General features: G+C 53.2%; 1 protein-coding gene across 1 annotated transcript in view; it reads left to right on the plus strand.

The window, feature by feature from the left end:
* The window catches only part of RGMA (repulsive guidance molecule BMP co-receptor a), a 48,773-nt gene that overhangs the window by 20,452 nt on the left and 13,168 nt on the right, over nt 1–15,153 (plus strand). Inside the window, exon 2 of the mRNA XM_004372666.1 lies at nt 121–236. Coding sequence (XP_004372723.1) covers nt 121–236 — 116 coding nt within the window. The remainder of the gene's footprint in view (nt 1–120; nt 237–15,153) is intronic.

The raw sequence follows: 15,153 nt of genomic DNA on the forward strand, positions 1-15,153 counted from the left end.
CGCCCGCCGCTGAGGTGGACCGAGCCGCCGGGCTCGCTGCTCCCGCCGGCGGCGCGAGGTGGCCCTTTCTCCGCAGCGTGATTGATTTTCGTCTTCTTTTCTTCTCAACTCTTCTTCCAGGGAGAGGCTAGTGGTAACAGGTCGAGCTGGATGGATGGGTATGGGGAGAGGGGCAGGACGTTCAGCCCTGGGATTCTGGCCGACCCTCGCCTTCCTTCTCTGCAGCTTCCCCGCAGGTAAGTCACTAACCCAGGCCGGTGAGGACAGCCTGCTGGGCGGCGTCCCCGGGCCCCCGCAGGGCTGGGCCGTATGTCCGCTAGCGAGTCGGGGCTGAAGTTTGCCGACCTCTCCCCCTCGGGTCCCCGCCCCCCATTTCTTTGTTTCTCTCCTGCCCCACCAATGGAGTGATGGATGCCTGTGGGAACCCGAGGAGTAACCTCGCTCGGACTGCAGCGAGAAGGAGCCGGCCGGGTTGGTTGCAGGGCCCAGGGCGCCTCCCTTCCTCTCTCCTTCCGAGAATGGGGTGCCGAGGACGCGCCCCTTGTGGGCCCCGGAGGAGGGAGAGGAGGGGAGGCACGGACTCGGTGCTGGAGGTACTTCCTCCGGCTCCTCGCCCACCGGTTTGCAAACCTGCACGATGCCCAGGGGTGGAGCCGGGGGCGCCCAGCGGTCCCCGAGGCGTCCCTGACCACCGCTCTTCGGGGACCCCGTCCCGCCCCCACGCGCTTGTCCACGAGGGGAAACCCACGGCCCTGGCTCATCCGAGTCCAGATTGCTGTTTGATAACATTTCGCGTCGCCCCTGTTTGTTTTTATTGTGTCAGAAAGGGAGAGAATTTCAGAATTAAAGCTGAAAAAGCCCATCTGTTTCCAATGAATCCCCCATAGTTTTTCACAATGTTTTTGGCAGATCGCTGCTTTCAAATTCCTCCGAGCCGGGACCTCTTGTTTTTGTTGGGGGAAGGGAGACCAACTCCACAGAGAAGCATTTGTTCCTTCCCAAACGCTCCAGTTTCTTTACTCTCCCCCCACCCCTTTCGGGGGGAGGAGGGAGGCACGGAACTTAAATCCCTGGTCTGTGTTCTTTATAATGTTTGGTAAAACTTTATTTCATTTTTGCCATATGCTGCTCACAGCCGGGAAGCGCCAGTTAAAGTCTTTATACTCATTTTTCTCTTGCTAAAAATACAAATAAAACACTGTCATGGGCCACAATGCCCCCACTGCAAGGCGGGATCTCCTGGCCATTTCCATTGTGTTGCGGGGTTCGCAGGTATCCTTTTTGCAAAAATGAGGGCTTGCGCGGGGAGCGACTGTTGCAGCGCAGTGCGACCCGAATTGGCAGCCCCCGCGCACAACCGAGCTTTGCAGGAAAGGACTTCAGTTAGACTCGGATGAGGTTGTTTTCTTTTGCTCCTCTGCAGCTGGGTTTCAAGGAACTAGCAGAACTGGGCAGCCTGGGCTCAGCCTGGCTGCGAGTTGGGGCTCCCGGCGGGTGTACCGCGAAGGCCGTGGTAGCGGGAGGGATCAGTTTACCCTCTCGGCCCGGCCCAGCCCAGCCCTGGAGGCCCCCAGTCGCCTTGCGCGTCCGGCTCACTCGGCAGCTGCGCGCCCCAGGGGCGGCCCCGAGAGCCGCAACCTGCTCCTCAGCCTGGATTCCACTGGGGAGGCCCCGGCCGGCCGAGGACGAGACGAGGGGAGGGTGCCAGTGCACCAGTGAGGCCTCGCCCCGTGCTGCCTCTTAATAAAATCTCCACAGAGCGTCAAGCAGCAGCCCTCCCCATCCACCCACTCGTTTTAAAAGGCCCTTTCCACACTTCTGGAAGGGTCTGCCCAAAGGCTGATTTGGTTCCCTCCCACAAAGTAAACAAATAAAATAGAAATTAGAAATTACTCTCTTCTTGAAAAAGAAGTCCCCTTTTCGGAGAAACAGACGCTTGCAATTTGTGTTCATCTCACTTGGGTCTAGATAAAGATCCAGCCCATTGGAAGTTTTATCAGATAGGTTGATAAATGGCTTTTGTCCCTTGTCCGTGGTGGGGGATGTGATCTCAGCTCCAAGCTGAAATTGAGAAGGGGGCTTAGAAGCCGTTAAAACAACACCATCCGGCTCTTAAAGTGGCAGCACTTGTTAACTTCTGGGGCTGCAGAGTGAGGAAAGGAAGGGCTAGTAATAGAAGGTACTAGGAGTTAGGTGGGAGCAGGAAGGGCTGGGTGTTGTTTTCTTGTTAATTTATTTCTCTGTCTTAAAAACATATGTGTGTAAATAGGAATTGACTCAATGGGAACAGGTTTATAGATATAAATGTGTGTGTGTGTGTGTGTGTGTGTATACATCTTTTTAAAGTATCCCAGCCCAGTCTGAGGAAAGCTGGTGGGTTATATAATTCACAACCAGAATTCCATCACTTTTGTTTCCAAGAAACCCATTTTTTGTTGGCTTCGAGACTGGTAACTCAAACCTGGTAGATAGAACAGATAGCTGCGGTGCTATGTGCCAGATGGCTAAAGTTTCTTTTAATTTGAGCCCTTGACAGCTGCCTTTAGTCAAAATTGCCCACCCTACTGAAAACTGAGATTCTGGTATCCCAGAACTAAATAAACGGTGGGCTCTGAAACTTGTGTGCTCAAGAAACCTGGGTCAAAAGACAGTTTCTTAAGAAAGAGATGAAATGAGTAATTTCCACGACATAAAAGCAGATTGTCATATGCTCTGACACGTTGGCCCGGGAGAGGGGCCACTTTGGAATCATATCAGAGAACCCGCAGGCCCCTAGTGGGGGCAAGGACAGCGGGGTGGGAGTTAGAGCTAGAGATAAAAAGACAAAAAAGGAAGTGCAGGGCACAAAGGACACACTCGCGTGCCCCAGCTTCTCCCAGGGAAGACAGCTGGGACGTGTCTAGAGGGGCTGCATGAAAGCACAGGTTTATTCAGCGCTGGTAAACTTGGGAGGCTGCCAAGAGTAAGCCCACAGGGGTGCAAATTAAATTGGACATAGTTCTATGAGAAAGATGCCTTAGCCTTTGCTAGATGGAGAGTGTGTGTGCTTTTTGAGTGTTTGCATCTACTCATTCAAGGTGTACACGTAAAGTGTATCCAGTACCTTCCAGACTCAGTGACAGCATGCAGGCCCCATCTGACCGAGGCCCAGCATCTGTCCTTGGACAGCTGACAGCCTGGTAAAGAGAAAGGGCTGTGCGGTGCCCCACGGGCTGTGGGGGTGTCTGCTTGGACAATGCTGCAGGTTCAGAAAAGGGGCAGACAAGAAGTGGTCCCATCTACCTCCAAAGGGGAGGCCAGAAGAGGCTTCTACAAATAGCATCTGCTTCAAAACACAATGAACAGATACTTTTTAAACTTTTAAACCATTGTTATTAAATCAGGTTTCTAAGGAAACTCCATCAGAGGCATGTTATTTTGGACATGCTGACATGCTTACTGTTTACTGCGTTTTGATGCTGTACTCTAGCACAGTGGTTTTCAAAGTGGGGTCCCTGGACCAGCAACATCAGCAGCATCTGGGAAGTGATTCAAAATGCAAATTCTGGCCGCACTGCAGACCTTCTGAAGCAGATCCCCCTCAGGGTTGGGCCCAAAGTCTGTGTAACAGGCCTTCCGGGGGATTCCCCTCGAGGACCATCGTTCTAAGAACTATTGCACTGCAGCCTTTGTTTCGTTGTCTCTTTTCCCTTTCCTTTGAAACTGCTGCTGTTTTAGCAGTGTTAGTCCTCAGTGGGGAAACTGAGGCTTGGGGAGACCATCTCTCTCTGCAGTGTCTAAATGCATCTGTGTCATTAGAAATGAGACTATTTCAATCAGAGCTGATGTCCAGAAATGTGCTAGCAAGTCACACTGCTTACTGCCTCCTGGTTCCTCCAGTCGGATTTTGTGTCGCAAAAACGGGGAAAGAAAAAAAAGCTAAACCCGTTGCTGTCAAGAACTGCCTCATCGGGTGTCCAAGGAGTGGCTGGTGGATTCAAACTACCGACCTTTTGATTAACGGCCGAGCTCTTAACCACTGTACCACCAGTGCTGAAATCATGGCCAGTTGACAAAGCCAGGTAGTGGCAGAGCCAGCTATCTGGCCAGCTGTGTGACAGGCCAGGGGGGTCCGCAGGGAGCTGGCTGGGCAGAGCTTCAGCTCCCTGGAGAGCAGGGATGTGCAGTCCCCTCAGCTGGAAGGCCCCTTCTGCCCTGAGGGTGAGTTCTGAGTAAGGAGAGACTCTCCCCATCTTCTGAAGATGCTAAAACCTGCACTGGGAAGCTGGAGAAGTTGCTGGCGGTCACCCAGCACTCAGAGGAGGAGAGTTGGGGAGAGGAGGAATGTGGGGAGAGGTGATCAGTAAGTTACCGGTCATAGATAAGGATGTTCTAGGTGATGGGGAAGGAGTCCCTGGGTGGGGCACACGGTTAAGTGCTGGGCTACTAACCGAAAGGTTGGTGGTTCGAATCCACCCAGAGGCAGTTCAGAAGAAAGGCCTGGCAATCTGCTTCTGAAAGATCAGAGCCTTGAAAACCCTATGGAGTGCAGTTCTACTCTGACACACATGAGGTAGCCATGGTTTGGTTTTTCGTTTTTGTTTTGTTTTTGGTGTGAGACGGGGAAAAGGTAGTCCTGGGGTCCCGTGGAGGTGAAAGAATGGGGCTGGGGAGCAGTTTACACGTTGGCAGGAAGAATAAAACCAGTTGCTTTCCAGTCGATCCCGGCTCATGGCAACCCCATGTGTGTCAAAGTAAAACTCGGATCCGTAGGGTTTTGAATAGCTGTTTTTTCGGAAGTAGATCACCAGTCCTTTCTTCCGAGGTGCCTCTGGGTGGACTCAACCGCCATCCTTCTGGTTAGCAGCTGAGCATGTTAACCATGTGCACCACTCACGGAGCTGTGGGGCTGGGGGTTGGGGGGGGTGGGTAAAAGAAACCTCATTGCCATCCAGTCAATTCTGACTCATAGTGACCCTGTAGGGCAGAGTAGAACTGTCCCATAGGGTTTCTAAGGAGCGGCTGGTGGATTGGAATGGCTGACCTTCCGGTTAGCAGCCGAGCTCTGAACTACTCTATCACCAGGGCTCCTCTAGTGGGTAGAATGTGCGAGCTCTGGAATTGGGCAGAGAACCCCGACTCTGTGAATTAGGTTGAGTGGCAGCCAGGTTTTAGTGATCTGCTAAATTCAGTCTGCCGCAAACTGAAGACACTGTTTCTTTGAGGGAGACCAACTTGTCCCAGTTTGCCTGGGACTTTCCTAGTTTTAACACTGAAAGTCCCATGTCCTGAGAACGCCCTCCCCCCCCCACCCCCCGCCAAGTCCTGGGCACACAGTCAGTAATCTCCTTAGTTTCTCCCCTGCTGTCCCCTCAACATGTCTGTTAGGGGCCCCACTGCCTGGAACCAGCAAGTCCTGGATGTGAACTGGGCCTTTCGGTGCAGTGCAGTCACTTGGGGCCGGGGTCCTTCTTCCCTCTGCCCTTTCCTGCCTGCTCCCGTTGTCACAGTTGCAGCAGCAAACCAGCCCTATGACCTGTCCCCACAAACTCCACCCCCATTGCCAAATGAAGCGCTCTAAAACTCCTGCGCAGGAACTCCTGCCCCCCACAAAGGAAAGAGCCCGCCCTCCTCTTGTTTCCACGGCTTCCAGCACATGGCCCAGGCTCCAGGTCACCCCTTGCCTCCCCATGTTCCACCATCACAACCATGCCACACCACACCTTAATGGTGGGCAGCCCCCAGGCCTGGCGCATGCCATTACCCAGTTTGGAATGGAGTGCCTGCCACTCTGCGCTCTCCATCAAGGCCCAAACTCAGTGCCGTTTCCTGGGGTCCAGTGCAGACCCTCAACAACAGGCCCAGTGATGCGCTTGGCGTGTGTCGCCTCGGCTGCTCCTGCCTGCACTTCTTCCAGCTTCATTGCTTTGTGGGTTTAGGTTTTTGTCTTCTAAGTCGCTAGTTCTGTTCTTAAGGGCAGGAGCCCAGTTTTCTGCTTCTTTATGTCCGTCTTCACCTGGCCCACCGCAGGCATACTCAGGGCATTCGTGGTACCAATAGGACCCTTGGATTTGCGTGTGTGTGTGTGTGTGTGTGTGTGTGTGTGTGTGTGTGTGTTGGTTTTGATTTTTCTCAATGTAGAGACCATAGCATTTTTTTCCCCAGATACTCCTATTTTTTTCCGAAGTATTTTTTTCTGGTTATACAAACAATACTCCCTTTTAAATCTAAAAGCCAATAAGGGAAACGTAAGAAAATAAAAATAACCCAAAATCCAGCCTCTGGAGGTTAACCATCAGTAATTAACATTTTCATGAACATCCATCAAGACGTAATACCGTTATATTGTTCTTTCCAAAGTATGACATTTTGAAGGAGAATATTACTTTTAAGAGTCTCTCCATTTATTGAGTGTCCACAGTGTATCAGGCACTCCAACAACTAACTATTATAAACACATCACCTCATAAAATCGTCCCATCTCCATGAGGATTATCATTTCCATTTTACTGATGAGGAAACAGGGGGTCAGAGAGGTTCTCCGACATCACACATGGCAGAATCAGGAGTAGAACTCAGACCCCTTTTCTCTTAACAGATTTTGGGTAAACACAGTCAGTAAGTTTGCTGTGTAGCATATCTGAGATTTTATCCATTGCATTTGAGTCGATTCTGACTCCTAGTGACTCTGTGGGACAGAGTCTACAGGGTTCCAGGGCTGTAATCTTTACAGGAGCAGACTGCCACTTCTTTCTCCCGCAGAGCAGCTGGTAGGGTTGAACCATCAACCTTTCGGTTTGCAGCCGAGCACTTAACCATTGTGCCACCAGGCTCTTCCTCAAAGACTTTAAAGGAGGGAAAGAAGAAGAAATGAACTTTGGGGTTATGATTGGATAGTGGAATGAAGCGAGACCACATTTTCCAGGGATCTAGACTTTTTGCTCCTTTCAAAGGCCCTGTCTGCTCCCTAGACATCCTCTGGTTTAGCATTCCAAAGAGGAAGACGCCACCCAGCCACAGGTCAGGAAGACAAGTTGGCAGGACTGTAATGGTGCAGATTTTCCCAAGTCAGATTTATGTCCGTTGGATTTTGCTTATTTATTCATTTCGTGCACCATTTCACCCAAACAGCCAGGATACCAAGAAGCCCGTTGAAGTGCTCCCCGGCTCCCAGGTCCCTGCAGAAAGGAGCCCATTATTGCTCCCTGTGCTGAGGAATGTCCTATGAGCACAGGCTCCCACACGTGTGCGCGCCAGCCGGGCATGTGCCCAGCTGGCCCGCGTTTGCCCTACCACCGCGGGAGGAAGGTGGAGGAGGAAGGCCGGTCTGGGTTCGGTGGTGAGGGAGGAAAGCCACTTCAAAGGGATTCTCACTGCAGCAGCCAGGCAGATGAGCCCAGGGTTGCAAGAGGCAGAGCCAGGGTGGAAAATTAGCATCTCTAGAGCTGACTGGACTCAGAGGAAAAGGCTGTGCCTCAAAGCAGGATGATGAACAGGGCCCACCTGCGAGCTTCATTTACATTGAAGAGTGGTGTAATTGCCCACATCCATCCCGGGGTTCTCTGCCCTAAAACAGTCTGGGTGTCAACACGGAATCTGTGTCCGGCCCTCGCCCTCCGTGGGCCAACCCCCTTACCCAAAGAGGCTGTCAGCCCCCTGGCTGGCAGGCCGGCTTGCGTCCTTGGGCCTCAGGCTGAAGACACGTGCTTTCCAGCAGTCATCCTGTTCTGCTTGCTGTGGATTTGGCCCCACGTGGCCCCCAGTGCTGGGAGCTGGGGGAGGGTGGCCTGTTTGGAAAGCTGAACTGTGCCCTTTTCCTTGGCACGCAGCGTGGTTTCTTGCAGTGACTTGGCGTGTGTGGAGGCTGGGGCGAGCAGCGCCTGGGAACCCTGTGCAGGAGAGCGGCTTCCCAGAGGAGCCCTGGCTGCTGTGCTGAGCGGGGCCATGCCTCCTGCCTCCCCTCCTGACATGGCATTTGGCCTCCTCTGCCACACTTGAGGTGGCAGTGACTTAATCCTCTGCTGCCCCAGCTCCCCCAACAGCCGTCCTCCCCTTCCTAGATCAACTAAGATTCTCTGAGAAGCACCTTCTTTCTCCTGCAGCCAGTTCCTGGAGGAAGCCCCTTAGAAAATTCCCAGTGGATTTAAGAGGTGGGAGACACAGTGAGTCATGGTCTGGGTCAGTTCTCTGGAGGCATTCCTTGGCCAGACCTGGGGGAGGAGTGCGTTTTAGGAAAGGTGATCAATTCTGGCTGCTGGTAGGTTAAGTAAGGTAGGGTCTGTTGCATCTGGCGAAAATTCCTGTCAGTCACTTGGGTGTGCTCCTTTCGGTATCTGCTGCCAAGCACCTGGATGTTGACACCAAGACTATGGAGTGAGATTCCTACAGAAGTGATACAGCAGGCAGCCTCAGGCATCTTCCCACTCCCGAACCTTCCAGAACACTGCCCAGGCCACAGTTTGTCAAATGCTGGCTCTAAGTCCCTTCCCTGCCCTCGCATTAGGTTTAGTGCTAAAGAACAAGGGACAGGAAAGAGGGATGTCACAAGTGGGTCCGTGCTGGGTGAGAGCAGGCTGGCCCCCTAGCCTGGTGCCCGCTTCCCCCATCTCTTTCAGGACCCATAGTTTGGCAAGTCGCTAGGAGGAGAGTCTCAGCGCCCTGCTGCCCGGGGGAGGTGGGTGGTGGAGGTGGGCCATGCGGGGTTTCAAGTTCCAGCCTGGCATCTTCATAGAGCTACAGAGGGCTTTCTCTTTTAAGCCTCTCTCGGTTCCTTCTTTCCACCTGCCTCTGCCCCCACTGAAGCCGTTTTCGCCCTTTAAGTGACTCTGCTTCCTAAAATAGTGTTCTGATCATGCCATGTACTAACCAAAAAATAGGCAGGGATTCCCCGTGATCGACTGGATAGTCTCAATCCTTAGGCTGGCGTATCAGTCAGGGTCTGGTCAGAAAAACCAAAACCACCCGGGGGCTTTCCACAAAGGGAACTTAGTAGAGGGAGTTGTTAAATGGGAGTTAAAAAAAACATTGCCATGGAATTGACTTTGATGCGTAGTGACCCCATATGTGCCAGAGTAGAACTGTGCTTCATAGGGTTTTCAATGAATGATTTTTTGGAAGTAGATCACCACACCTTTCTTCCTCTGAGTAGACTCCAATCTCCAACCTTTCAGTTAGCAACTGAGCATGTTAGCATTTGCATCGAGGACTGAAAAGGGAAAGAGGGACCGTTGAGGCACACAGATAATTGAAGGAAGCAACTTCCACCATTGGGGCTGGGGAGGGAAAGGAGGAGGAGCTTGGAAGAGGGTCTGGTAAGGTGGAGACGCTGGCCAGTATCAGTACTGCCGAGGGCACACTGTGCAAAGATGCTGGAGGCTGACACCAACTGTTGCTTTGGGCAACAAGGGCCACTGATGGTGATAAAAACAGCCAGCAGGCAGAAGGTGACCTGGTCTCCCTCCTCCAGCCTGTCAGTCTCTGTCTAGTGCCCCCTTGTGGCAGAATCTAACGGCGCCAGAGACAAAGGAGAAATACGGTTTGCTGAAGCCCAGCCCCACGGAGCATAGGAAGGTGCCTTGAAGCTGAGCGACAATTGCTTCATAATGGGCACAGCTGGCATTCAAGGTCTTCATGTCTGGCCCCAAACTCTTGGCCACACTCTCTCAATCAGCACTTCGCCACCAGCCAGTCTCATTTGTTCTGGAGGCCTCTTGTGCTTCCCTGTCCCTGCACCTCTGCCTCATGGCCACACTGCCTGCCCTCACCATGTCACCTGTCAAATCCTACCTGTCCGTCCTTCAAGGCCAGGTTGAAATACTACTACCCTGATACACTCCCATTGCCTCCATTCTTCCTTGTTTATTGTTTACAATTCAGATGAAGTGCTTTGCATTCCAGAAGTCTGTAGACTGACTTGTTAGCTGCCATCTAGTCAGCCCCGAACTCCTGGTGACCCCGTATGTTACACAGTAGAACTGCACCACAGGGTTTTCTTGACTGTAATCTTTATGGAAGCAGATCCCCAGGTCTGTCTTCGCAGAGCCGCCGGATGGGTTTGAACTGTCAACCTTTGGCTTAGCAGCCAATCGAAAACTGCTCGCACCACCCAGGCTCCTCTGGGCTGACTCAATTGGAGCACGAAGACTAACTGGGGCTTGATCCAGCAACAGCGTCAAGCATAGTATCAGGCATGTAGTGGAGAGTCCAGAACTTTCCGAGAATGACTAAATGCAGGCAGTTACTATGCAAGCCACAGAGGTGCACAAAAACAGTGTGGCCACGGGGCGTGTATTCAAAACGAGCCCTACCCCTTTAAGAGGAGGCAGGTTTGTCTCCCTCCCGGCTTACCCCGCCCCTCACCTCCACCCCCTCCCACAGGGCAGCTGAAACCTGATCTAATCCCTCTGCACACGGGTAATTTATTGGTCTATTGGGCTTTTCTTGGTGGCAAATTGCATTGTCTTTATTCTGGGGTTCAGGCTCTGGAGCGGCTCACCGCATTCCTAAGACTTCTTTTTCTGGGCTGACCGTTCACACCCCCTCCGAGCGCTTCGAAATAAGTTTTATTGGGCTTCTTTGTTATGCAAACAGGGCGGTGATAATCAGGCTATTATTGGGAAAGATTGGGCTTGATAAACAGTTCAAAGGAGGTCTGTGAGAGCAGCAAATGCTGTGCTGGTGCGTAAATATTCTCCCCCTGCCGGCTTTGGTAAAGCTGGTGCTCCAGGCTCTCTGTCCCTGTCTGCACGTTTCTGAGAGGCACAGGGTTGCTATTTAAAGGAAGAGGATTCCATCGGGCAAGCTGTAAGGCTCTGTTTTCTCTCTGCCATGCCTCAGTCCATGAGGAAGGCAGTCCGAGACCACCTCCCCTATCAGTGAAGTTTTATATATTTAACATACGTGGAAGCCCTGCGCCTCCCCCAGAACAGTGCTGGGGACCCATCAGGGCCTTGGGTGGGGGTATAAAAAGTCCTCAAATCTCCTGCGTTGCTTAGAGTGTGGAGCGGGGGGTGTCAGAGATTCCAAGACCCAGCTGAGAGGCCACTGCTCTCAGGGGACTCACAGGCCAGCGGGGAAGGTGAGCCTCCTCCTGGAAGCACCTGAGCTGGACAGGCTTTGTTGCATGATGATGGCCCGGACAGGCACAGCCAAGGTCCAGCAAAAGAAGGCAACCCAGGGAAGCAAGGGGCCATCTTCAGTTTTGAAGCGTGGTGGTTGTATTTTAGCCCACTCTATGGCCCAGTGATCCATGTGTGTCAGAGTAGAACTGTGCTCCACAGGGTTTTCAATGGCTGATTTTTTGGAAGTAAATCTCCAGACCTTTCTTTCAAGGCGCCCCAGGTGGACTCAAACTTCCAGCATTCCGGTTAGCAGCTGAGTGCTTTAACGGTTTGCAACAACCCAAGGGCTCCATGAGTCGGAGTTGACCCAGCAGCACCTGGTTAACTGGTACGGCCTGCGGGGAGGCCCCGGGAGGTGCAGAGGTCCGAAGTAGGAGGGGCCAGCCCTGCCCTGGCAGACTTTCTGTGGCAGTGGAGGCTGGATGCCCACCTGTCGGGTGCTACAGGGAGATGTCCTGCCAGGGGGCCATCCAGAGGTGGATACTGGTGATCTCTGGTGTCCCTCGGCGCCCACGTTCTTGGCACACTTTGAAGAGGGAATTGTGTCGTCACAGAGTCTAGGGGCCTTGGTAAAGAGGGTTATACAGAGAAGCAGGGAGCTTTGGCCCTACTTCCAGGAGTCAGGAGCAGATGGGGGATGATTGCCAGGGGCCCCACCTGAGCACAGGCACCTTCCACTCCTGAGAGGTCTGGGAGCCCCTCCTGTCGGCATCACTAGGACCCCACCTCGTGAGCCAGGGCTGGACAGTCCCCAAGAGGCAGTGAGCAGAGGGAGCCACAGCCCTCACAGAGTCATCCCACCCTCTTCATGCCCACCCTCCTAAATCCGTCATGGGCTCAGAGGGAAGGAGACTCTGCAGGAAGTCCAGGGCCAGCCCACTGTCCCTCTGGGCCTTTGGAGTCTCTTGTTTGTTCCACAGTAGCTCATCCTTAAAGTGGTAGGCCTCAAGAAGCCTGGGTCAAGGCAAACCATGCAGGCACATAATACCTCATCTCAGCTCCCTTCTAAGGAATGTAAAGCTCCCTGCGGACACCTTTGCATTTTCCCGGGGTGTCTGTGAGGAGGAAAGTCCCTGTGTAGTACCAACAGTTAATGCACTTGGATGCTAACTGAAAGGTTGGAGGTTCAAGTCCACCCAGAGGTGCCTTGGAAGAAAGCCCTGGTGGTCTGCTTCCGAAAGGTCACAGCCATTGAAATTCCTGTGGAGCAGTTCTGCTCTGAAACGTATGGGGTCACCGTGAGTCAGAATCGACTTGGTGCAACTGTTTTTTCTCTCAAGATGGAGCTCCAGGCGGGGGTGGATTATCCAATAAGCAAGGTAAGCGTGGGTTTACTCATGCTTACTTAATAATCACATCAACGTGAAACCCATGTGAAGTTGTTTACTACAGATTAGTAAGTAAGCACAAGTAAGGCCATGCTTACCTTGCTTGTTGGATAATCCACTCCTGGCTCCAGCTACCAAGAGTGAGCAGAGGCGCCTTGCCCAAGGACACAGTCAGTGGGCAAGGTAGAAATGGAAGTTCAGAGAACTCAGATTGTCATCGAATTCTTTAATCCCTGGGCTCTGAGCACATTGGCGGTTTTGGATCAAGCAGGAGGTGACTGAAGGGCTAGAAGGGGCCTGTTTCCCGTCTGCAGTAACCAGGCAGGAGTAGTGTCCACCTGGCAGGGAAGTTGGTTGCCCTCCCTCAGTCACGTCCCGGCTGACAGGGTGGCTCCCTCTGGGAAGCTGGTTTCCTCTTCCCTGCTTGCACAAGTGCAGCAAGATCTGTTTCAACTCTCAAACTTTCCTCTCCTTCCTTCCTTCCTTCCTTGGACACTTGCATCACAACAGTCCAAGGTTTACTGCCAGGAATTAAAGTCACATTTGTTTTTTAAGGTAACGGCACGTAAAAACCAGCCCCTCTGGGATCTCTTTGGCAGGTGACGCCACAGCCGGCAAGCTTTTCCTTTTGATGCGGGACCAGGTTACATTCGGGTCCCTGACCTTGGAGCGACCTGGGGCCAGTGATTTAGTGGAGTGGGCATGGAGGGGGCTCCTTGGTTCACTGCCCCTTGGGGACTGTCCAGCCCTGGACCCTGAGACCCCTCCACGTGATCCCTGGGAGATGACTTTAGGCCAACAGGGCCAGGAGAGTCACGTTACCTCTGGAGAGATGGCAGGGGGGACAGCACACTCAATTCTGTTCCCCGCTCTGCCCATAGTCGGTGGCCTCTTGCAAGCCATCCCCCACCCCCACCCCATGATGTGCCTGGGCTTCCTCTTACACTCTTAGGAAGATTTGAAAGGCCGGGTGGGCGCCAGAGTCCCCGAGTGTTTTGGACAGCTGGGGAAACCTGCTGGGTGGGCCAGTTAGCAGCTGCAGCTGCTCTTGGGGGGCTCCTGGCAGGAGGGCTGGGAAGGGATTTGGCGTGTGGGCGTTGCCGAGACCATTGCTGCATCCCCGGAACTGGGCGTGGGAAGAGAAACCTCCTCATGCCTTTGGGGGGTTGCAGGAGCTGGGTCGCTCTCAGCTGGTGTCCTGGGAGAAAAGCTTGTCGCATGCACTTTGAGAAGTATAGAAGCAGCCCCAAGACCAGTGTGTTTGAGTCCCAGCTCTGTGGCCAAGGGATCCCGGCTGGCGACCCCCTCTCAGGGCCTGTGTTTTTGCATCTGTAAGATGAAAATTGCTGCCCATCCATTCTGGGAAGTTGTGAGGATCCAGCGTTAAAGCAGGGCCTGGTGAGTGCAGGGTATCGTTACTGTTACCGTTATTTTTTTGGCAGCCTGGTCTGGCCCATGTGCCTGCTGCCTCTGCTGTCTCCATTCCACTCCCCAGATCCATGTCCCAGGGCAGTCCTGGTCGGAGACCCCCTCCCTCAATAAGCCCTCGAGGACAGAACTCATCTTCGTCCAACTTTGTGTTCTCCAGAAGCATCCAGGCTGGGCCTGGTGTGGCATATGTGGAACCACAGTGAAGGGAGAGGAGAAAGCAGCTTGGGGTTCTAGAGCTGGGGTTTGCATCCTTCCTCCATCAAGGCACCTGGGGGCACTATTTAGTTCATCTAGGCCTTAGTTTCCCTGTCTGTTAAATGGGGATAACAAACCAAGTCATGGGGCTGACATGAGGGTTAAAGGAGACGTGTAAAATGTCTGGCACATAGTAATTACTCAACACGCACCCACCACCACTACCAGTTGCTGTCGAGTCAGCTGTGACTCACGGCAACCCCATGTGTGTCCGTAGAATTGTGCTCCATGGTTTCTCAATGGCTGATTTTTTGAAAGTAGATTGCCAAGCTTTTCTTCTGAGGCACTTCTGGGTGGACTCGAACCTCCAACCTTTCAGTTAGCAGCTGAGCACATGAACTGTTGGCACCACCCAGGGGCTCCAAGATGGAAAATGGAGTCCATGACATTGACTAAACCTCGCTCTTTGGCCTCCAGCCAAATGAACCTCTCTTTGGAGGCTCGCAGCTTCGGCAGAGAAGACTTGGGAGGGCCCTGGGAGGAGGGGAGAGGAGAAGGGCGAAGCTTTTCCTTCCTGTGAAAGTGAGGTGGAGGGTGAAATGGTGGGGTGAAGCCATCCTCGGTGCCTTAGAGTCAGGTCCTGACCTGACCCCCAGTGAGCTGGGCTGGGTGCAGGGGACATGTCCCTGTGGTGGTCAGTGGATTGAAGGAGCTGCCCATAAGCAGCTGATCTGGGGAGGGGGAGGAGGACATCCCGGGCTGGAGCATCGCAGGGAGGAAGCAGGTGGAGGGGCTGGCTCCTATCCACAGTCTCTTCCCACCCTTACCCGTGACTTGTAACCTCTGACCTCACAGGGGCTTGTGAGCACTTGTTGCCCTCCAAGGCCTTTGTCAGCAACCCCGTTTGTTGAGGGCCCACCCATGTGCTTCTCCTCATTTAATCCTCAGCAGCCCTGGAAGGCCATGCTTCTGTCTCTGCAGATAAGGATGCTGACTGAAGCAAGGTAGGCAGCGATTTACCCAAGCTCCCACAACTGCTAGAAGGTGACAGAGTGAGACTTTGAACCAGATCCCTCCCTTCAGTGCCCACTCCACCCACC

Source organism: Trichechus manatus, unplaced genomic scaffold, assembly GCF_000243295.1.
Source record: "Trichechus manatus latirostris isolate Lorelei unplaced genomic scaffold, TriManLat1.0 scaffold00019, whole genome shotgun sequence".
NCBI lineage: Eukaryota > Metazoa > Chordata > Mammalia > Sirenia > Trichechidae > Trichechus > Trichechus manatus.